The following is a 25,605-nucleotide window of genomic DNA, read 5'->3' on the forward strand; positions in this document are numbered from 1 at the left end:
GTGTTCAATTTAATTTATTTACTCATCACCCAACTCGCTAGGTGAATTGAAAGAGAAGGAAAGGGTAGTTTCTTTTTAAGAATCTTCCCAGATGTTATATGTCATTTATACTATTAGTTGATGATTTCGGAGATGAATGAGTCCTAAGAAAGGAAGCTATTTAAGCCGAGAAGGCATTCATTCATTTAGGGTGAAGTCGAAAGATGTGATTTCTCCAAAGTTATTGACGGACATGAATTACTAGGTTGACAATGAGTCACTCATTACAAGGGCTACTTCATTAATAAAATTTTGAAATAATTTCTTGAATATTTGATTTGATATTTAAATAAATATTGAATGGTGAAACCTAAACACTCTTTCTCTGTGTTCTTAGAATAAGGATTAGCTGTAAGACTGTAGTAGTAACGAGCGATGACGATTTCCATAAGAATTAATGAGAATGGTACCTAACTAGATACGAGTAAGAGACGTCTTTCTGCGTTAGTTAGAGATTACCGTTGATCGACCTGGACGTTTTTCTGTTGCGGAACTCACACCCGTAGAACTCAGTTACCAGATTTATTGAAGTCAGAGCTAGTCAGGATCTCTTGTGTCCATGCCTGGACGCGGGAACGGCGCAATTGAGAAGTTCCTTCCAGATTGCCCCACGTAAGTTTTTTGACATTGAGCACAAGTCAGCTTATAAATACCCGATTCCTGGAATTCGTCATCTTTAAGTTTATTAGCTTTATTATGACAAAAGAATCTATGTTTCGTGTTGTTGTTTGTAGAGAAGGCTACCTTGGTATTGTGTTTCTTGAATAAGTTGGTGATTTCGTAAATCTTCGGGTTATTAAAGGTGAATTTTACATATCCTTTTTCTTTTTCTGAATGCTGTTTAAGTTTAATTTGTTGTTGGTATTTGCATTTAGTGATGATTTTATTGATGAATTTCAAACTGAAACCATTATGTAGAGCCTGTTGACGAATGAAAGAAAGTTCCTTTTTTCTGTCTGTTTCTGTTAGCGGAATTTCAAAGGCTCTGTTGACGAAACTATAATAAGCTGATTTCTTTTGCGAGATGGGATGTAAAGAATCACTTTTGATTGTAGTCGGGGTAAAAGTGGGTTTCCTGTATATTTTAAATTGTAAATGGTTGTCTTTACGAATTGTTTGGATATCCAGAAAATTGAGTATGCCTTTCTCTTCTTCTTCAGCTGTAAATTTTATGTTTGGGTCTAAATTATTCAAAGTATTAAGGATACTGTGACTATCATTTATTTCCTTGTTAATTATGGCATAGGTATCATCAACATATCGAAGCCAGAGATCGAGTCCTTTAATGTGACCTACTATCTGAGTGTGTGCACGACATTATACTTCTTTATTGCCACCAAATGTTATTAGGCTCTGGGTGTCGACACGGAGATACGTCGTACCCAGCGCCTGTGTTGGTGGGCTTGTATGTGGGCCGTGGGTCCATATCGTCCTGCTTATAACATATTTGCAGTGTGCACGTTTCTATGTCGTGTGTGGGAACTTGCTTATGGCCAGGTGAGTCATACTACATGTGTTTACGATCTGTTTTGAAAAGAGGTTATTGACCCTATTGTTACCCGATGTCGACAATGCCTGAATGTTTGTGTGTATGTGTGAGAGCGAGCGAGGGGCTAAAAGGATGTCGTATCGGTCAGTTAATTTATGTTTCCTTTTTATTTATTCCTCGTACTCTTGTTTTTTCACTTCGAGTGCGGCGTTTATTATTTTTGTCTTGGTCTATTTTATGACCGTTTCGCTCGTTCTTATGGCCGCCATTTTTTGTTTCATTTTCATTCGGGTGATGCGCACACCCGCTTTATTTTCTTTGCCTTTTGTGTGCTCTTTGGTACAGAGATGCTGCACCCCTGGCCATCTCGATACCTACATTGCCTTCATGTAACTAGTGTTCGCTCTACTCCGAGAGGTTGCGTGATCTTTTATCCTTGTGATGGTCATTGTTGATGCTGTAATAATGATGGAGGTTTGAGTAATGTTTAGTAAATAAAATGTGAACTACTTCGCGGAAAGAAAGGACCAATATAAGTCCGTGAGGATCTTTTCTGTTAATGACTTTTTTAATATGTTGTGAATATATTAATCAAGCAGTGAGCACATCGTAAGGTATTGTTTATCCATATGTTTATGGTATGTTGTTCTCGAACGGTTATGATGCTAGCTTCTACTAACCTGAAGGACAAAAGCACGTATGTAAAAATGTTTCATTTTTTCTTGGGTGGCTTCCTTTCTTGCATTTACATTTTTATCTTAATAAACCCTCATTTAATTTTATTTGATTTTTATTGCTGGTAGTTAATTTCTTTTTCCTTGTCATGAATTATTATTAATCAACGTCTTCAGTTCGAGGCTGTTATCTGCCTCTCCTGATCGGAGTCCACATCCTCGAATCTCCCGTCGTGTTTTTACGTATTGGGTTCGGTGCAGTGCTTTGAAAGAAAAAAATGGTCAGATCAGATTCTGGAGTGACAGTACAATTGTTTTGGGATGGATCAACACTGAGCCAAGGCGGCTGAAGACATTTGTGGCAAACAGGATTGCCAAGATTCAAGAAGCCACTGATGCAACCACCTGGAAGCATGTTCCTTCGGGTGAAAATCCAGCTGATCTTCTCTCAAGAGGAATTACTTCAGCAGAACTCGAAGATAAAAAGCTGTGGTGGAGTGGACTACCTTGGCTTCGCACACAACGTCAACAACCAGAGCATTCAGAAGAATTTGAAAAAGAACTACCAGAGCTGAAGGTCACAGCAGTTACGTTGACAGCAACATCAACCAGCATTATACTGAATGAATTCTCGTCATTTCCGAAATTATGCCGTATCGTAGCATATGTCAAAGATTCATTTATAATTGCAAACTCAAACCGCCAGAAAGGAAAAAGGGTTCACTAGAAATACAAGAAACTTGTAAAGCAGAGAAACAGGTAGTCAAATGGACACAATTAGAAGCATTCCCTCAAGTACTACATTGCTTAATTAATAATAAAGACCTCCCAAGGAAGAGTTCTCTAAAGTCACGCAGTCCGTTTCTGGATAGTGACGGATTGATTAGGGTTGGAGGAAGGCTTCGTTTTTCGGAGCTAACATCAGAACAGAGACATCCTGTGCTTCTACCAGCAAATCATCACATCACCAGAATGATCATGGAAAATGAACATCATCGTCTGAAGCATTGTCCCCCAGAGCAACTGCTACATGCAACTCGACAATGATATTGGCCTATCAACGGCAGAAGAGAAGCGAAAAGAATTGTCAAGAGGTGTCTGAAGTGCTTTTGTTACCATCCTACAGTTCCAGAGGTACGCATGGCAGATTTACCAAAAGAAAGGGTTACGTTAGCTGTTCGACCCTTTGTTACCACAGGAGCGGACTATGCAGGTCCAATATCTGTAAGAGAAGGCCACAGAAGGGGCCGCATTCATACTTACAAGAGTTACGTAGCTGTGTTTACATGCTTCAGTACCAAGGCAGTGCATTTGGAGTTGGTGTCGGAGCTAACGACCGAAGCTTTCTTAGCTGCAATGCAACGATTTACGGCAAGAAGAGGTTTGTGCAAGCAGATTTTCTCTGATAACGGGAAGAATTTCGTTGGAGCAGCCAACGCACTACAAGATATCCAGTCCTTTTTGGAAAAGGGGTCAACGAGCATTACCTCCTCACTCGCTCAGCAGCAGATACAGTGGAGTTTCATTCCTCCCCGATCACCCCACTTTGGGGGATTGTGGGAAGCAGCTGTAAAGATGATGAAAAGACATTTGCTGACTGAAACACAGGGACGCGTGCTAACTTTCGAAGAAACCTACACTATTCTTTGCGATATAGAGGCTGTATTAAATTCACGTCCCCTTACTCCCTTGCTAAAAGATCCAAATGATTTAGAAGTCTTAACACCAGCACATTTTCTTCTAAGTGACTCGATCGTGCAACCTGTGCAAAGGGATTTGTTGAGAGAACCCCATAACCGCTTGTCACGTTGGCAGCACTTGCAGGAAATTCGGCAGCGGTTGTGGCAGAGATGGCAGCGAGGATACCTGCAGGAATTGCAAAAACGCGTCAAGTGGCATGATACCAATCGACATATTGATGTTGATTCTTTGGTGCTATTAGTTGAGGACAACATCCCTCCTCTAGAGTGGCCCAGAGGTAGGATAGTTCAAGTTCACCCTGGACGACATGGTGAGGTGAGGGTTGTCACCGTTTGGACGGCTGGTGGAACTTTCACCCGAAGCATCAAGAAAATATGTCCTCTTTCCATTGAAGGGGATGACAAGGAGAAATGAATTCAAGATTTCCTGTGATATTTCTAACTTTGTGTTATTTTTCATCCAAGATATAATTTCAATATTATGTTCTTTTAATCATAAAAATATGATGTATAGAGTTTTGTATTAACGCATATGATAAGAATAAGTATTTTTACAATAGGTATAATATTACACTAGTTAGTTGAAAGAACTCCTTTCAAGGGGGGCAAGATGTTATGAAGAGACTTTTAATTTTTGTAAATGTATTTCATTAATTGAAGTTGGCACTTTCCAAGCCTATTACCGATTGGTCAGATGATTTTGTATTGTTGAAAATGGTTACGCAAGCAACAGTCATGTCCGTCATCAAGTTGTGATATCGCATCATTAAGACATATCAAATGCAATAAAGTATAGAATGCACCAAGTTCCTTTACTTCAAAATCTAAAACAAACAGTAAGAATACTTGAATTAATCTTGCACATATGAATGTATATAATTATAATAAGCTTGATATCAGTATCGATAGGTACATTTATAGTTGCATTGATATTTTTTTAAACCATAATTAAGAAACATATTACTTACCGTATCTCATGTCGTGAAGAAGTTATAATGAAAATCCAAACCAAAAATTTCAAATGAGAATCCAGTGGATGTCCCAAAGCTAGCCCAAATAATACTAACGGGAAGATATACCACTCCCTCCATGATAAATAAAGAATTATCCCTCTCATACCCAATGAAACATATTAAAATAACGAAACTGGTTATATGACCGGAAGATATTCAGTTAAATGAATATAATATGATGAATTCAATTATGTTTACCATGAAGATTACGAGTTCAAGAATGATATTATAATATGAATCCAATTTCTTTTCACTGTTGCTGATAATTTAATTCCTATTTTAATTATAAAACATTAGCATGCTAATAAATTAGATCCAGGCTTATTTATGTGTAACTTTTCCCAAAGTAATTTATAATACGTAGAAATAGGATAGTATTAGAGCTATTTAAGGTTAGATATGCTGAGTAATGAACCTCATATCAGGTTTTCACCTACTTGCGGGGGAATTGAATGATTGATTAGAATCATGACTACTCTTCAACGGAACCTACGACTGTTTTGTATAATTTGAGAGTTTAATGAGATGTTTTACCCTGAGAACCGAATGTATACCTCCGACCATCGTACTTATACATGCGAGAGACCCCCGCGTACATGATAGTTATCTTAGTTTTGGGTCATTTGCAGCCGAGGCATGATATTATGATCGCCCAACGAGAGTTATATGAGTAGATAGGTGCCGATGACAGGAGATAAGATGGTAGGAAACGTGTAATACGTAAGGATATGACACTGAAGCGAACTCACGACTATGGCAAGATACTACACTGTAAGTGTTTTTTCAACTCATCCTTAACTTGTTCCAACTGGTGAACTGAATATTTCAAAATGTGAAGTGCGTACCGCGACAGGATGTAACTTTGCATCAACTAAACTCAACGTTTTAGCCCTGCGGTGTTTGAACACTTTTCGAGTCAAAAAACTTATATATAAACTAATTTTGTTTACCAGGGACTTGCACCTGCTGTGAATAAATATTAATTCTTATTCTTGGAAATTGTAAATTTAATACTCAATGATTGGTAGCGGCTTTCTAGCCCTAATAAGTACGGGTTAATGCAATGTTTTGGCAGAGTTATTAACCAAGCGAGTTGCTGCAAGGATGTGGAACAAACGTTCGTTTTCCATCTTAATTTTCCTACTTCTGGGTTATATTAGTAAATTACTTTGTTTGGTATTTTCGTGTTTTTCGACGTCCTGTTTTTATTTTCTCTCTTAATATGTACATGTCTATTGTTGTTTGGTGGCCTATGATTGGCCATTTTCCTTAACTACCTAGCGTATTTTCGTTCCCATGGGAATATTATGTTGATTGATGGTGATGCTGATTGTTGATGGATGTTGGTGGAAATGAATTGATTTCCCTGTTATGAATTTAGTATTGTGGGTTGTTTAACCTGTTTTTCTTTTAATTAATTTTGGCATATTTCTCTCCCTGTTGGCATATTTTCCTACCCTGTGTCGTGGACGTTATTATTATTATTTTGGGGTAAACTAGTTCTTGGAAAATTGATCGTAATATTCCACCCTTCCTTGTGGGAGCTCCTTGGAATATACCCCAAATAACGTTTCAGTATCAAGAAAATCACTATTTAAGTACAACTATATAACCATTCTCTAAAAGAGGGAGTGTTTCACTGACATGGACATGACACATATGAAAAATATTTCAAAGTTTTTTAAGACTTACTGGAATCAAAAATGATAACCTCCCTAAAACCAGTAGCTAATTATAATGAAACTGAAGCAAATATTTATTTAAATCAAGAGAACTGGTCAAACAGACAAAGGTCTGCCTTCCAAAAATTAAAATTACCAAGTTTCGACAGAGACATAATGCTGTGACTATACTTCAAGGGCAATTTTTAAATAAAATCACTAGAAATTAAGGCCTAACTGGAATCAAAAGTTTCAAAATATCACCTTGTCCCTGAAAGTTTAGACAAAGAAAACCCTAGTAAAACATTGCCATGATTGAACCAAATATAACCATACTGTAGAACTTAATTCATAACCACTTATTGCATTGGAGTATGCGAAGCACATCCTTGAATGTACAAGTAAGCTCTGCCCCACTTGTAGCATTATAATGAAGATAGACATTATTATCAGCATCTCGACATGTTCATTAAGGCTCGTCTCTACCCCATTTAATCCTTCTAATCTGAATGGGTTGCATCGACCCAGATTAAATATTCAATTGCTTGTAACTGACAAAATATGAAATGTATATGCCAAAAAACTTGTGTATTTGTTCATCTCCTTTAGTAGGTATTGACATGATTTAAAAATATTTTTCAGTTGCTGACTACTCTACCAGTTCAAAAAATTACATATATGATGAATGGATCAAATGGACATATCCATTAATATCAATGCTGCCCTACCTGCTGGTCACTACACAAACAATGTTCGACTACCCCCACGACTAGGGAGTGCTGCATTGTTTCTGTGATCAAATATGGCTGGTCATCAGCGGTTAATGAGAAATCTATATGAAATATATTATATGAAATTAGTGAGAGTAAACATGAAGAGGAAGCTGATGATGCATTGGCTGATCCTGAATTTGTGTTTTCCAAAAAACTGATGACGATCACGTTTCTCTGGAGGGAGAAGAAAATGACGAGCTCCAAGTATCTGGTTATAAACTACAAGATGAGATTGACTCCGTACAAAAAGAGGTGTACATATCTCGAAATGGGACGGAATGGAGAAAACAACCATATTGACAATCAGGTGTAAGGTACGTTCCACATTCAGCAGAACCCCTATTTAACGTTTTTACAGGGACCTGAATTTTTATTGTTAAATGGGGGTTAACATATATTGTACCATCATACGTTATTTACACAATGATAGCAATAAAAGGAGATATCTACATTATACACTGTACATTGTTTTTCTTAAAATCTACATAAATTTAAAATTTGTAATAAATTAAAATCAATGTGGATGGTTGAATGGGGTGGTGAAATGAGAGGGAAATGGATCTGTTTATGGTTAGGCCGATTAAACAAAATCTATTCAATTGAACAGATGTTGTAAAAAATGTTTCCAGCACATTTATCACCAAAATATTCTGCTTGTCTTCTAATAAAAAGTTTTTTTGAAAATATAACTTTCCTTTGTCACTGTTCTGAATATTACAAGGTGTTCTCTTTGTTTGCTCCTTCAAACGTGATTGCTATTTGTTTTAAATTTACAAAAATATCTATTAAATTTGGTTAGTTCAGGATCCCTGAAGCTGATTGCTGTTTTACTATTAATTAAAGAGCTTCCCCGTAATCTTGTTGCTAAAATCTACTATGTCCTTGGAGGAGCGCAGATAATGCAGCCTTCGACCCCATTCAACCATCCACATTCATTTTAATTTATTACAAATTTTAAATTCACGTAGATTTTAAGAAAAATAAGTTACCTGTTTGAGATATTCTTAAAAAGATAAATACTTAGTGTTTTCACCTAAGCAATGTAATACAGCTGAAGATGTTGCAAAATGGAATGAAACATGTACTGTGTATGATTAATTGATTTGCTTAATGCAAATATACATATCAAATACGTGGAAATTTTTACTGTTATTCTTTCTTTGTAACATAGGTTTACTGCGCACATTTTATAAAAATGAATTTCAAGCTCCCTGTAGAATAATAACAATTTCACTATAAATATACATGGGAACAGCCATTCTGAAATTTAACAAGATGCAAAAGTACATAACCTAACCTCTGAAATTAGTTATGCACACCACTGTATCTTGAGAAGTATCACATTCTTATTTTATTTCAGAACATAGTAAATTAAGCAATCTTTTACTTCAGCTTTTATTTCTAAGAGTTAACAAGTGCTGTCATTGCACTTATTGCAAAAATATGTTATCCCGATGTTTAATACACCAGTCTGTGTTGTGAGAAGACCTCAGATTCACTCAAGATCAATTCACTCACGCGTAGCAATGAATCAACACAGAAGACGATTGATCACATTCAATATAAACCCTGGAGTAGAGTGTATGAATATTGTTAATGGATGAAAAGTAACATGCCTGAATTTGCCTGTGATAATTGATGGAACGGTAAAAGGATTCTCATTGTATTGTAACTAAAGGATATTGCACAGATTAATACAGGAATTTTCATAGATTATAATAACATTGTCATTAAAACGGGGGTTCTGTTCTACTACATCGGCCGTGAACAGATGTCAATCAGAGTCAGACATCTCACTTTAGCTCTAAGTGCCCATACTCCAAATTCCTCTTCTGCCTTGAATCATCCTTAGCAAGCTTATGACGTCTTTTGCAGTGGTTCTTAATGTCCCATAACCAAAATGAATAGAAATATAGGAAAATTTTAACATTTCCTTAACGCTAAATGCGAGTTTTGCCCTACAGTATTTTGAATTATGTAAAATTGAATATAAAATTGTATTGCTCTTATGGAATAATTTCCAGGGCCTGAAATTTCTTCCATTAAATGCGGGTTTATGCTAAATCGAGGTCACATAAAACTGGGGTTGCACTGTAATATGAATAATGCTATTGCTTCATTTACATCATGGACCTATATCTATAGGCCTATATGCTCTTCAATATTTTAGTTGTTTATAATAATAATACTTCAGAGAAACGTAAATTTCAATTATGCGTATTCCAGATTGAGTAACATAATGAGAATTGCACCGGGACCCACGAGATATGCTCTTCAGAAGACATGTGATCCCAGATGTTGGCAATGAAGTTATTCATCATTGATAAAATGCTGGAAACCACTTATGGGAAACAAATTTAGAAATGAAGAGGGTTTTTGCAGATAAAGGGAAAGCTACAAGCCCATTTCTTTGATAGAGTTTGAAGCATTTCTAGATATGTACGATTTACACAATTTGGAAACAATAGCAGTTTCTGTTATTTGTTAACTGCTAATAATCACAATCAAAAATAACATGCAGTTATCTATATTTGCAGGCTTGATTTTTCTGGAGTCTACAAATCAGAGGGCAAATCACTTCGAGAAGTATGGAATGAAGCAGACGGTCACCCTATCCTTCGAGCTATAATATCTCTTCAACGGTCCTAAATGATAACCCAGTTTTGAGCTTCGATAATAAGGAAGAGAGACCAGCTCATACATGTAATGGCAAGTTAACAGCAATAAGAGAAGTTCATGACATGTTCGTTTCACAACTAACTAAAGTGTTTGTTTCATATGAAAATAATACTGTGGATGAACAGCTGGCTTCCTTTAGGGAAAATGCCTCTTTAAGCAGTATTTATCTACCAAACCAAGAGGAAAATATGGAACAAAATTATGGCTCCTCTCGGATTTGGACGCGGTTTATGTGTGCACCTCTACAGTTGACAACGCTACACCAGTAAACAGAGAGAGAGAGAAGTGAACAATGGAAGGAATGTGGTATTGAGACTTGTCAAAGATATTGAGGGAACAGGGAGAAATGTCACTACAGACAATTTCATCACCGACTTTACCCTGGCTAGTGAGCTTCTGAAAAAGAACCACAATTTCAACAATGACAATTTCCTACTGGAACATTCCTAGAGACTTAACACTTGCTGATCCCATTTTGCGTATTCCTCAAACGGACCTATTTCCAAAAACTCGAATTTCCATACACCATTTAATAATGTATCAGCAAACTCATAAAAACTAACCAGTTCTCCAAAACACAAAATTGAGATGAATCTCTGATGGACAGGTTAGTACAATTACTTACGAAAGATAAAAGGTGAACATCAAAGAGACATATGCACGTGCTGGCCAAGAAAGGTTATACTATGGATTGTACACAGGGGTAAGATATAAATAATGCACGAGCAGTCAGGAGAATACAAGGACACTAGTGCATGAACAAGAACTGGCTACTTTAGATGTATTGAAAGACAAGGCACAACAACTTACAAACAGTACAACACAAAAAAAATCAAAAGGTAATTCACAACCAAACACAAAGGAAATACTACAAAGATCAGTGAGAGTGTCACTAACATTTACAGTTAGATTCATTAAACAGAACAGATATTTCCTAACCAACAGCCTTTCTCTTGACAAGACTATTCAAAGAAAACATTAAAGGCTCCCAGTTTGAAGTTGCTAAAGATACAAATGCGTGGCACCATGTGCCGTCCAAAGAGAAACCCGCTGACTTAGTGTCTCTATAGAAAAAATATAAAAACAGGTGACTGAATAAAAGATCAGCATTTTCAATTACAAAATCTGGGCATACAGTAAGAATTGAAATGACTAGAAAATATGAGCAAAGCAAGTTCAAGATAAGACTATTATGCAGTTCAGGAATAAAAACAAATTTTTAATTCCAGGATTTTTTAGAGAATTGACACACAGAAAGTTCATTTTCACATAAATTCCAAAAGCATTCCAAATAAAGGAATTACACATGCAGCTGCACGTTTATGGATACATAATCAAATATTACCACTCAAGAGTTTTGATGATGATGATGATGACGATGCTTGTTGTTTAAAGGGGCCTAACATCTACGGTCATCGGCTCACTCGAGAATCAAGCGCAGTTTACAATACCTTATGGTCAGGAATAAGTCCCATACCAGTGTGAAAATTTACACCAACATAAGACAAAGATTTTGCCCTCTGTCCAACAGCCAAAAAGTGCATCAAGGTAACAGGTAAAGACGACATGAAGAGGGGAGGTAGAGGAAAAGTCATGACACATGGCACTAGAAACGCCGAAAACATCCATGAAGAGTGTAGAGTGTACAATCTAAAACCGATGATGCCATCCATGTTTGATGCAGGTAATCGGCAGACTGCAGTCCCGTAACTGCAGCAGTGTGCACATGTCGAATGCCAGGAAGAAAGCAGTGGTAAATGACGAATGCGGCAGAGGTGAGTTGACAAGATAAAACCTATGCCTCATCAATCTCTACTCGTATGCAACCTACAAAACAAAATTCACTAGTTTGGATAATATAAGAGAACAACACCAATGGAAAAACAGCATGAAGCAAACTTCCAGCAACACATGATGACAGACACATCAGTTAGATACACTGTATAACTCCGTGTGAAGAAATGATTTAAAACTTAGTTGATCTAAACAAATGGAATTTAAGCATGTCCTGTCCCTGGAAAAAAACGTCTGAAAAATAACAAGTTTTGCCAGGAATATACTAAATTCATGTTAGAATTGAAATCACTTGATAACATGAGAGGAATGTGAAAACCTGCAGGAAGAAAAACACTATTAAATTCCACATTACCCTGTCATAAATCATTAAAGTAAAACAGCAAAAACACTTGTTAAAATCAACGCTTCAGTCAAGACTGACAATGGCATTAGTCTCAACTACATACACCATGAAGGGTCATCCACTCAAGAACATCTCTTCTCTATAATCATCTGACTGCGGGCTCAACAAATAGCATTTACGTGTGTACGTCCGATTGTTTAGCAATAAAATGTTGCTCTGTGTAAAATGCAAGGCAGCAAAGCTTAAAAAAAATTGGTTTTTCATAACTCTCCATTCAAAGTCTGAGATTTGCGGAGACTTTCTCTTGACAAGACTACTCAAAGAAAACATTACAGGCTCCCAGTTTGAAGTTGCTAAAGATACAAGTGAGTGGCACCATGTGCCGTCCAAAGAGAAACCCGCTGACTTAGTGTCCAGACGACCACAAATGGACACAATTGTCAACACTACAGTTTGTTGGCATAGTTCTGGATGGTTGAATCAAGATCCTTTGAGTAGGAATAAATGAAAACGTGATGTTCGAATTAATCTCCCAGTTCAAAAAATGCCACAAATGCTCTTAGAGACTTGATGATGACTTATTCATAACCAAAGTTTCAAGATTAAAAAAGGTAGAGGGAGTAGCTGCATATTGTTTTTGATTTATCTCAGATTGTAATAAACAAGAGTGAAATTCAAGTCCACTGTTCATATCGGAGTTGAACCCTCCACTCAAATGTTGCATTAATGTTCTGTAGAAAATATTAAATCATATTGATTATAACCATAATCATAGATCAAGAAGCCATCTCCTTGTCGGCAGAAGACTGCACAATATCTTAATTCTAGTGGGGAGGAAATATTAGATTATTCTGTATATATATCATCATCTCACTAATCTAATTATCATTGCGGAAAAACTTCGACTACATCATGGCACTCAAACCTTAATCACATCTCTGAGAGGCAAGTTTCGGATCCCATCAGCAAGGGGGGCGGTACAGAAGCAATATTTATGCACGTCTCAAGGGTCGTAAGTTGAATGCAGATATTTCTGAACAATTAACGTGAAATACACAAAGTGTGCGTGTACCCATTTCTTAACACTAGAATAGACTATGCTGCCTCAATTCTCATAAACATTGGCGTGAGATGGAACAAGACCAGACTGCCTAGCTACCAAGTCTCTCTACATAGACATGATACCTGATCTCACAACAACTAGATTGCTCGCCTCTCTTTGTTCACTTATTTTCACAGAGGTCATCCCCTGAACATTTACAGTGAGAATGGCACAAACTTCTTCAGAGCAGCTAAGGAAATCAAGGCCTTTCTGAAAAACAATCCTGAGAAAAACCAGCTCTTCCCTGCAACTGCAGGCATGGGACTGATACAGCATTCCATCCCTCCTGCAGCATTACACTTTGATAGAAAACGAGAAGCAGCTGTCAACAGTCTGATATATCACCTTAGAAGAGTGATGAATTCTTGTTTCTTGACCAAGAAAGAATGGACCACTCTTACAACACATACTCACATCTTTTCACTATAGTTAAATGACAACCCTTTTGACACTTCTTACCTAACTACATTCAATTTCCTTGCAGGAGAGAAAAATACTACACTCCCTGATTATGATTATACTTCCTCTCTCATTATCCAGACGGCTGTATATTGAGCAGCCAACCCAGAATTCCTGAAAGAGATTGTCAATTAAATATCCCAATAAATAGCCCATAACAACATAGTCACATGCTATGCAGTGGACGATGGCAGTGATCCTAATTCATGTAACAAATGTTCAGGTGAGTAATGGGGAACATACAAAGCCTGTCCTTTACCATATATGAAACAGAAAGGCAAGATCACTCTTGAAAGCCTCATTTATTCATTGAAAGTTTAAGTAATATTATAAGTCACCATAGACTAGTATCATCACAGACCACATTAGGGAGGATAAGAATGTTTTCTACTTGCCACAAGATGACTACAATGTGTGTACGTAAGCGAATTCTGACAGTAAGCAAGCAATCACCTGCAACTTGTATCTACAAATAATTGTATTATCTAGAAGTCAATAATTAATATAATCAACAAGATTACAATGGTGTTTCATTTGGAACAACTAGTAAAATACCCAGGAGCAGTAACAAAAAAGTGCTCCTTATAGCAACTCCGTGTTTGAAAATATTCACTAAATCAAAAATATTAGTAGCAATGATACCACCTCCCAAATGATATACAGTAGAGGTCTTTGGATCTATCCCAACTGCTGCATGATACATAATGCAAGATCTTAAAGAACATGAAGGAAACGTGATAATTAGGTTAGTAAACAGTCAATCTCATAAAAAAGTGTATCAATCATATGTATTGAAATGAAGGGTCAACCACTGATATCAGTTCAGCAATTTTCTATTTTCAGTACCTAACAATGGCTTATCAAATTATGTACATTACCTCAAGTGAGTTTTCCTGCATTGGCCTTGGCTCTGTTAACTCCGATTTGGCTTCTTTTTTCAGTGGTATCATTTCTGATACATTTTCAATATTTTCCTGTGGAAAATAAGACACATAAGTTATGCACTTAACACACATCTACAAATACTGTCACCAACAAATGAGCATGATAATTTACTACTTCCAAGTATTACAGTTACTTTCAAAATTTTACTACTGTTTAAGAGAGATTTCTACCAGCAGAGGATTTCAAAACCAAAGGCTGCACTGAGAATGGTGTTATCATCCTTGTTCAAACCTAATGTCAGAGAAAGCATGAGACTGAGAACCAAATATAAAGTGAGAAGCATTTTCTAGCCATATCAGAAGATATCCTACCAGAGATGGAATTGGGACCATCTCGCACAAAATTTTGGAAGGAATCTGCCACAGACATAAACACTAAATTATATTAATTGACTTTATGTATCCAATTACGTCTATCAAATCATTGAGGTTGTTTGAATCACATCCAAGTATTAAAACTGTCCTAAATCTTTTGCCATACAGTGAGAAATATTAATACTATGCTCTTAACATACATTTTGTTTAGACAGACAGATCAAAATCCCTTGAAACATTTTAATCACTTTCTATAATCTGGTTTAGCCAAGCTCACAGGGGATAAACACTGCATTGAGACAGTTCTGTTCATCCAAGAGTAAAAATAAAAAACGAACATGAAAGAAGCAGGCTTATCACAGTCATAGACCAGGGAAGGATGTGATGCAGGTCAAACATAAAGCAACTACAAATGAAATGTTTTACTACTACAAGGATGTTATGCAGTGTTCTGTCAAGAACTGTGGGGATGAGAACACCATCAGTGTTGGAGTGTACATCTGCAGTTACAGAAGGTCTTTCATGATCTACGAAGGTCATCCAATACATAAGTTTCCTTATTTTTCTCTGCAAACCACATGTTTTACAATTAAGTTGGTACTGTAGGAACTTCCACTGGCGTATGGCTGGGGTAAGGTGATCTTCAACCGCACGTGCTTGTTCTGTGTTCACCAGTACGGCGCTACCTGCCATGGAGCTACCACTTGAAAGCATTTCCACTTGTGAAATCTGTCCCGTTATTCGCTTTTCCACGGCAAAAAATGAAATGGCTACCAATATTCATTGCCATTTGGTGTGAGTTTATAGTGCAAGATGCATGCTGGCATTCATGGTTCCTGGAATGGCAGCAAGATGTACATGATGACAGCGCAGCGCCAGGCCCATTACAGCCACTGTTGGTCAGAATGTGGTGGACAAAGATTAATGCGTCAGTACTGATGAGATAATGAATCTACTGCCTCCTTGCACGGAAACTGGCAGTCCTTTATTGCAATGATATTGTTGAATGTCTTGCAGTATTGAAAAGTCTGTGCAAGATGGGCCCCAAGTTTTCTTACTGATGCTCACAAGCAATAACAGAACGAGGTAGCCTGAGCTTTCCTGCAAATACTTCAAAGAGAGGGAGATCAAATGTTTTCCAGCATTGTTACTGGAGATGAAAGCAGGGTGCATTATTCAACTCTAAAAACAAAACCACAAAGCATGCTATGGAAGAAACTTGGCGAACGTGCTCATAAAAAAGGGCCAAGACCTCAAACTCTTTTTTACACTTTACTTTACATCGCACCGACACAAATAGGTATTATGTAGACAATTGGAGAGGAAGAGCCTAGGAGTGAGAAGGAAGCAGCTGTACCTCAATACTTACCTGGTATGAAAATGGGAAACCACGGAAAACCAACTTCAGGGCTGCCGACAGTGGGTTCGAACGCACTATCTCCCAGATGCAAGCTCAAAGCTGCGCGGCCTTAACCGCATGGCCAACTTGCCCGGTTAGACCTCAGCCTCTGTAGGCATAGTTTTGGCTACTGCCTTTTGGGACTGTAATGATGTTGTATTGGTTGACTGACTGCCCCAATGCACTGTGGTCACACATGAGAGGTCCTGCACGGTCCTCACGAAGCTCAGAGTTAAAATCCAACGAAAACGTTCTGGTCTTATCTCAGAAAATATTGCCCATTCAGCTCAAAGGATGCAGGATTTGCTGCAGAACTTCAAAAGGGACCTTTTTCCCCCATCCACCTCATTCTGCGGAACTTGCCCCGAGTGATTTCCATCTCTATCCACAACTCAAGTTGCACCTTGGAGGTAAGCGGTTTGCAACTGATGAAGAGGTGGAAGAGGAAGTGCACCGCTGTCCTACAGAGATGGGACCCGACCCGGTATGATGAAGGTATCAAGAAACTGCTGCCAAGATAACAAAATGTTTGGACTGAAATAGTGACTATGTGTAAAAGTAGTGTACGAGTTGTAGAATGAAAATTAAGTATTTCTCAAAGGTAAATAAAACCAAGCACCATGGGGCAACAGCCCCCGTAGGGCCATGGCTTACCAAGTGACCACTGCTCAGCCCGAATGCCTACAGATTAAGAGGTGTCATGTGGTGAGTACGAACAATCCTCTCCATCGTTATTCTGGACTTCCTAGACCAGGGCCACCATCTCACTGTCAAATAGCTCCTCAATTTTAATCACATAGGCTGAGTAGACCTCCAACCAGCCCTCAGATGCAGGTAAAAACCCCTGACCTGGCCAGGAATTGAACCCAGGGCCTCTGGGTAAAAGGCAGGCATGCTATCCCCACATTGCAGGGCCAACACAAGTGTAAATAGCCTGCTTGTATTTTTTGTAAAATAGGGAAACCTATTTATCGGATGGCCCTCGTACTACGAGACCTTTAAATTTTTCACTTGGATTCATGAAACATTTTGACACTACAGGGGTGCAGGAGGGACTGTGATCAAAAGCTTACATTCTATTACAAGTTAGTTTACTAATAAAAGCGAATTAAAGTACAAAATTCCAGAATATACTCACTTATCCCATTTAATACAGAAGATATCGAACAGTAGCTGAACTAAGGAAAGGAAGATAAAATGACGCACGAAATGGAGAGTTTGTTAAAGATGAAGCCATACTTTCCATTGTAGACTTAGTTAAATGTAACAAAAAACTTTCTAGTTTGTCAAACATACAATTTTAACATAAATTATTACACTATAAACATACCCGTAAAAAATAAACACTCTATTATACAAAGAATGACATGTTTCATTCTACAAGAACATCCTCAGATTCTATGAAATCACACAAAATATGCATATATGTACAGCATTGTTTACGTTGCATAAACTTGTCAATGATAGAGAGTTCAGTGATAATATGAGCCAGTACTGACAAATTAGAAATTTACAAGTATTAATATATCGAGAAAACTCCTGAACTTATCTAGACTGCCAATGCCAACTTTGTTGTCACTAAATACTATTTCAGGACTGTGGTCATGGAGAGGTAAATGGAAAGTTTTGAGTATAGCACAAACCTTACGGAGAGGGGAAGGGAAGCATGAGAGGGGAGTGCCAAACATTGTGGATCCCTCCTACTGGGTGTTAAAATCTAGTACACTGTACCATGGAGAGGAGAGGGGGAAGTAGGATGGAACGAGTGGAGCACTGTGGAATACTCTTTCCACACTGGAGAGGGGAGAGAAGGTTATTAACCTACTTCATGTTATAATGTACTTTTATGTAAGATGGATGAATGCAACTGAATGATTTGAGATGAATAATATATGGAATTGAAACAGAGAATATCTATAGGATATTATTGTGATAAATGCCAATTTAATGAGTAAGTATGGCCCAGATATTATGTGAATAAAGCGATGTGCGGTGAATTTTTTAAGTGTGTATGGTTATTTAAGTTGGTTACATTAGCACTTTTTGCGATGTAGATCTCGATTGCTTCCCTAATCTTCGAAGATTTTATTTTATTTTCAATGTGTAAAATTTTTAGATCTGTGTTGATGTCTGTGAAATAGTGTGAACTGTCGTATATGTGCTCCCCAAAGGCTGAATGCTGATTATATCTGATCGTTTATTGTGTTCTTTGAATCTTGTGTGGAAATTTTGTTTTATCTGACCTATATAGGTGGCATTGCAGTTAAGTTCTTGGCACTTGAGTTCATAGACTTGTGATTTTAAGAAAGGGTCTTTTTTGTTTAGGTGCACTTATTGATGTGTCTCTGCAGTGTGTTGTTCATCCTAAAGGTTAATTAAAACCCTGTTTCCTAAAGATATAACCTACTTTTTATGAGTTATTATTAATGTAGTTGAGAACCAAGTGTGGTGGTTTTGCAGGGACTTTTCTTTTGTTTGTTTAATGTTTTATCTACTGTGCCTGGAGGGTGGTTGTCTTCTTTCATGATTTGTTTGACAATTTGTGCCTCTTCATTGAACTCCATTGTGCTCATTGGTATGGAAACAGCTCTGTGTATCATTGTATTCAATCCAGCTATTTTTAGTGTGTATGCATGGTTAGACTCGTCAATAGCATGCAACACCTGAGTGGGCTTGCTATACACTTTGTAAGACAGGTTGCCATTATTCCTGCTGATTGTGGTGTTATTTTCTTATTAGATTCTTGCTCCATTGTGAAGCTGGTGGAATTTTGTAAATAATTTAGTGTGTTTAATAACTGGTGTGCATTAGTGAAGTCATTATCATAAGCACATGATGTTGCCAACATACCTGCTCCAGTATAATATTCCTTTTGAATGCTGATACATTCAGACGATGTTTTCAAAGTTATTCAAAAAATGTTTGCTATTATACCTTATAATGGTGAGCCCATGGCTAACCCTTCTTTGTGGCAATAGATCTTGTCAGTGAATGCAAAGCAATTTTGGTGTAGCATTGTTCTAATAAGGCTAATTATTTCTTTGGTTTCCTGCAGTGAAGTATTTTCTTTATGAAACTTTTCGATAATTTTAATGGATTCATCTATTGTTACGTTGGTGTACATGTTGGTGATGTCAAAGGGTATCTTTAACCCTTTACCACCCACATTTTTGCTCCGCTTATCCCCAGGTTTCAACCTATTAATTAGGAAACATTCAAGCAGAGCACACCGTTCATTTTCAATAATATTAGAAAACATGCCATCATTTACAACATTTAACATACCATCATGTCCATTTCTCTATTCATTGAGTCATAAGTTTGTCGGTTCAAACCCCCACCCGTGCTGGAGATACTCAACACTGAGGTAGGCTGTATTAGTCATATTCTCATTATGTCTAAATCCCCCTAAGCCAATAAAGATGAGATTCTGGAAGTGTAATGGTGACCTTGTATATCAACTTTCATTTCCTCTAGCAAGTGTCTTCCCATTCTGTTTCTATTTTACTGAAATGCGCCTGTTTGATTGCTGCATTGATATATACGCAATCGGTAATGTCACTGAATAGATTGTCCCCGCCTAACATATGTAAAAATATAACCTATTTCTCATAATACTCTTTTGAAATTATTGATAGGTTCAACATCATCCATATAATCATTGAGTAATGAAACAAAATATTCGTGTTACCTGAATTGCAGCCACATCATCATCAGGTCCGATTTCTAGATATCCGTTTTTACTTATATCACAGTTATCAGTAAAATTATCTTTGTTGATATGTTATTTACTCACTAAAAATTTACCTCCACCCCTGCTCAACAATTCTGTGTCATTTCTTATGCCGTTATTCAGCTCAGTCTCAATATCCGCAATATTCAATCCCGTCATGTTTACGAACTAAACAGCAGACCAGCACTCGCGGAAGTTCAAGTCCGTTGCCTAGACAACTTCAAGACAAATTCTCACTCTTCTTTTATTTCCTAAGCCTTGTATATTGTACTGCATGTTCATCAAAGCCTAATAAACAATTCACTACCAAAAAATACAAAACTATTGCATAGATTGCACACGTATGCAGATAATGTAGCTGGGTGTTTTCGGGCAATATGGACCGTAAGGCAAAGTGAACAGTCGGGCGCTTTCGGGCGGGAAGGGGTTGATTAGTTCTAGGCTGGTTTTAATTTATCTGTCTTCTTTAATTGAGATTTTCTCTTTTAGGATTTTTTCAATTGTTAGCTTAAATTGTAAATTGGCACATCATAATTTACTATTGGTCTAATGGGACATGAGCTTTTGTGTATTTTGGGGATGGCTCTTACTGTGGGGAGTTTGGGATTTTTTGATAGTGAGGCTTTCCTTTTCTTGTTCTGTGAGAATAAAGTCTGTTTGCTGGATAGCTTGTTTTATTTTGTTTTGCAATTTATTTGTAGGGTCACATTGTAGTTCTTGAATTCCGTTGTTGTTGATGACAGCTATTGTTTTGTTCTATAAACCCAAGAATAGAACATAACAAGAAGTGTCAAGAGTATAGATCTTGAATAGCAGTGCACTCGCATCTCAGATATATTCAGACACCGTTCTCTTCTGTAGTGTCTATAATTTAGAACTCAACCAGCAAACATTTATTCAGAGAACAGTGTGCATAAGCTGCAGAATTTCACCTTTAAGCAACTCCTGGACAATATCACATCTATAAATTAGCAGTTCACAGTGTTGGGAGCAGATTTTTGCTGCCGAGTCACAATTATTCATTGAATATCCCTCTTCCAACTCTCAAGGTTTTCAAAGACTCTGAGGTGCAAGAATGAGGTGCAGAAATTCACTTTTATGCCAGTATAACTACAGACGTGTGCTGGGATATTCAGCTTCATCAAATACCTCTAGAATGGACCCAAATTACACTCCCCAACATGAAAGTAGAATGTTATCACATCACCATGTAAGCTATCAGATGAAGAGAGACTGAACTGTAAGCCACACATTCAGAAGATTACAATGGACTGTGTTTACAGTAGCAACAGACAGAGCAAGGAAAGATGATGACAATAAGTCGCTTCTTCTCCAAAATTATTTCACAGCTTCTCCGCCAAGGCAGAGTTTTACTATGAGATCACCCAACATTAGTAACATTGTAAAGAAGTTAGAATGATGCAAATCTTACCTGGAATTTCTTTTGGAGGAAAAATATGTTCACTATGAGATTCAAAGACCTACTGGCCATAACCAAATTAAATCCAGCACCCACAATTGTCCTTCAGTTCAGCAGCTACTAGCACTAAAATTGGATAATGTATGATAGGAGATGATGTAAATCCCACAACGATACCATTACCAAACCATGGAGAATAAAAACATAACGATACAACTTACAGAAATCCATTCCAATAAACGCCTGAGGTAATCAATACACGATAAACAGTCATTTGATGGGTACCGGTACTTAGCTCATGAAATGTCTGTGATGCCTCGATCTTGAAACGCTGCCTGTCACAACTTCATTGGTAGCTGGACCTAACCAAGGTTCCTTCACTATCAAGTCCACAACTTTAATTCAGCTTTTGCCACTATCAAACATAGCATGCACTGCCATCTCCCTAGTAAATGCTAGAGGCCAAGTGTCCACTTGGCGACCATAATCTGGGGGCATGTGCCACCAGAAGCCCTTTCCTTACCCCAATGAACAAAGTTTCTGTCACTAGTTGGACCTATTGATGTATATAAATACTGTTGTTTGTACTTCCTAAGAGTTGGCTGCCTTGCGTAGCACATTATCACATACTCCCAGACAAAGAAACAAAAGAGAGACATACTTTTCCTAGATGCCCATGTAGCAAATGGCGACTGCTGGGGTTAATATTGGGGAAGCACATAGTAAATTATGCCCCTGCCAAACTTATTCAGCTACTAAGGGTTAAATTCTGACCTCTATAAAGTTATTTGCCATGAGACTCACAAGTGATTCATTTGTTGTTCTTTCAAGCCAGGCTGGTTCCTCTTTGATTTTTACTTGCAAGTCTATTTCACACCGCAACTGAAGTAGTTAGAAGGTACTGGGGTTCTTGATTACTTCCAATGATTTTACACTAAAACATAGGCCAGAGAAATATATTACCTTATTGCTGTCAGTGCTACTTAGGTTATCTGTCAACAGACTAAACATTATGCTTGAAATTTTACATGACCGTTAATATTATGAACATACCAAAAAGACTCAACATTTTACATGACTGTTAATATTGTGATCATACCTATTGGACCTCAAGTTTTCTATGACTGATACTATGCAGAAGAATCTCCATAAGAACACTGATAACCATAACAAGATTTCTACATATGATATCCTAAACGGAAACTTCTCAAAATTTCGAACCCTACTACCATATGTCGCAGCCTACAGTGTAAAGAACAACTCAACATTCACAGCGTCACTATTAAATTGCAAACATAGGTAAATAACACAGCAACACAATAATTAAAATTATGCACTACATATTGTAATTTCTTTCTGAAACTAATATCCGCGATTCTTCACCTGCGTAGCCCTTCAGAAATATTCTTCACTCCAAAAAATTTTGATAGGTAAGGTAAGTTACGTTATATTGCTACAACACACGAGGAACAGATTTGCTGGCACTTGTGACACAAAGGCCAGGAGTTTTCAAAAAGAATGCCAGTAATATGCGTATACAGTTTTAATGCTTAAGTAGAAATAAAATTTAAGAAAATTAAAAATATTAAATGTTAAAAATATGTAGAATGCTGAAACTGAGAAAGATTAGTATTAATTTCTTACTGTTCCCAATTGAGATGTTTAATTTTCGCTAAAGTAAATTATAGAACTTGAACCTTACCGACAATAGAGATTGTGGACACAGTGTAAATGATAGAAATCACAATTTCTCAATGAAGAAAATCTGTAGCACAATAAATTAACGGAATAGGCTGTACAAATGGCTAATATGCGTCTTATGTAACACATACCTCACACCTAGAGACAAAACCTGATATTTTAATACAGTGTAATCACTTAAAACAAACACTTAAAGAACGGATTTGATTTGTATCAGTCAGTAGAACGGGCTGAATTTAGGAAAGGATGAATTACCAGTGACAACTCCAGAGTACACGACACTTCTTGAAAACAGCACTGGGTGCAATGTCCCGTTATATTTGTAACTGTCAATACAGTCCTGTTCTAGTGGGCTTTGCACGTTGTCAAAGTGAATGAGTTAGAGATGACTCTCAACGTTATTTTTCACTTCTGTATGCAACGGCTGCGCAAAGATCGCCAGGAATTGCACACCAGCGCCTCTAGTGTAAACAGGGCTGAACTAAAATTACCGAGCAGGTGATTTAAATCGTTTAGCGCGCGGAGGGTACCCAGGTTCTCGTCCCCCCTCCACTCTTAAATATTATATTAAATATATTTTTTCTTTTTTTCTTTCTCTTATATTTTTCTTTCATTTCCTTTCCTTTCTTTCCTTCTTTCTGTTACCTTTTTCTGAAATACTGCATTCTGAACTACAATACACCTGGAGGTTGGCCTGTGCTTTATTATTATTATTAATATTTTTTTTTGCTAGAGAAAAGAAGCTTACCACTTGTGTTGCTTATTATAATTATTTCAAATATGGAGCTATATTTTATTTTTACTAATTCACAATGCCTTGAAGGATCAGAGTGACTGGCCTTGCCTGTGCTGCTTTTGTTTGTTTCTGCTGAGGAAAAAGGAAGCTAACTCACAAAGGGAGGAAGGAAGTGACCTGAAGGTGAGTGGGATTGGCAATACTTATCTCAGATTAAGACCTATGACAGAAATAGGCACTAACATCCCCTTGTATATCAGTCCTCTTTAACACTACTTAAGCCAACTGTAACAGTCAATAGTATCAAGATATGCCACTTATGCAGGAAATAAAATATAAATACAATGTAAGAAAGAAAACCATACACAGGAACCAAAATGATGAAAGGAAACTCATATGCTAAGGAGGGAGTTTGTAGGATTCAAAGGTAAATTGAAATGAAACATGATCTTTCGATTTATGGAGCTATATTCTACCTACTATCCACAGTGTTACAGGTATAAAATTGTGTAGAAATTTGAACAAAAGTTTTAGTGATCATGACATTATATTCAGCAGTGTTAATCATCCATTAATATTCATCAGCCAGAAAACTATTCAATACAACACAAATACAAGATCATTCATTTATGAAAGAAAGACTGGAACTGACAAGGTATAACAAAATACTTTTCTCTCTTATTGCAGTTTAACGTAGCACTGACATTGCAAAAGTTTTCAGCATCACCATTTGTATTTTCCCAAGGAACTTACTATATGATATATCTTTCAGTCTGTCAAATGAGGCACCTAGGGCCACACACTGAAAAATATTGAGATTTGTACTTCTTTTGCATCTACTAGAGGGTGGCAAATCTCTGGCAGAGTAGTGTTTGAAGAACCCAAGACATGATAGCACATACTCTGTTCCTACATACTGCACCAAAACACAACATATCATTCAATCAGTCATCTGCATTTAGATGATAAACAATGTCAAGCTACAAAATTGTATGCATCCCTTGTATTCATTAACCTACACTATTTACAATAAAAAAGTTCTATTTTATGTGACAGTAGGATACAGTATATCAAAATTTTTCTGCTAGACGGAAAAGGATGGAATCATGAATATATTTGAGGGTTTAAAAGACAAGAGAGAGCTTACAGATTCTGTGATTGCTCGCTCTTACAACATGCAGGAGGTACAAATAATGCTTCCTTTCAGTCCATCCGCAGGAGAGGAGTTCTAATAAATTTATAGAAATATGTAGCATCAGGATCTACATACAATAATATGGCAGCTGATCCAGCACAAAACATTCCCATGTCAAGTCACAACATAGCTCTACCTATTAAGAGCTATGTCCAAGGAATTGCTTGCTAATTTAGTACAGTATTATGAACAATATGCTGCTACTTCCACAACATTACTGTGTGCAAGGGACTTTGCAGTGACCTAGACGAAATGCCAGTTGAAGACAGTGGAAACTCACTTCAGACAGTGCCATTTGTACCTACTGTATATCGAAGGCAGAAATCTATGTTGCTGGTTGCAGAGTAGGCTGATCTGTGGTCTGACAGCATGCACTCCAACCGGCCAACCAAGGAGAGGAGGGGTGGCTATGGTTCCACCGTGTTTCTACACC

The 25,605-nt window shown here is 37.2% G+C and overlaps 1 protein-coding gene across 1 annotated transcript in view; it reads right to left on the reverse strand.

Moving 5' to 3' along the window:
- LOC137503360 (zinc finger protein ZFP2-like) overlaps positions 1–25,605 on the reverse strand; it is a 66,826-nt gene that overhangs the window by 38,239 nt on the left and 2,982 nt on the right. Inside the window, exons 3-4 of the mRNA XM_068230917.1 lie at positions 19,644–19,666; positions 14,608–14,703 (exon numbers count right to left, since the gene is read on the reverse strand). Of these exons, the coding sequence (XP_068087018.1) occupies positions 14,608–14,703; positions 19,644–19,666 (119 nt within the window). The remainder of the gene's footprint in view (positions 1–14,607; positions 14,704–19,643; positions 19,667–25,605) is intronic.

This window comes from Anabrus simplex, chromosome X, assembly GCF_040414725.1.
Source record: "Anabrus simplex isolate iqAnaSimp1 chromosome X, ASM4041472v1, whole genome shotgun sequence".
NCBI classification, from domain to species: Eukaryota; Metazoa; Arthropoda; class Insecta; order Orthoptera; family Tettigoniidae; genus Anabrus; species Anabrus simplex.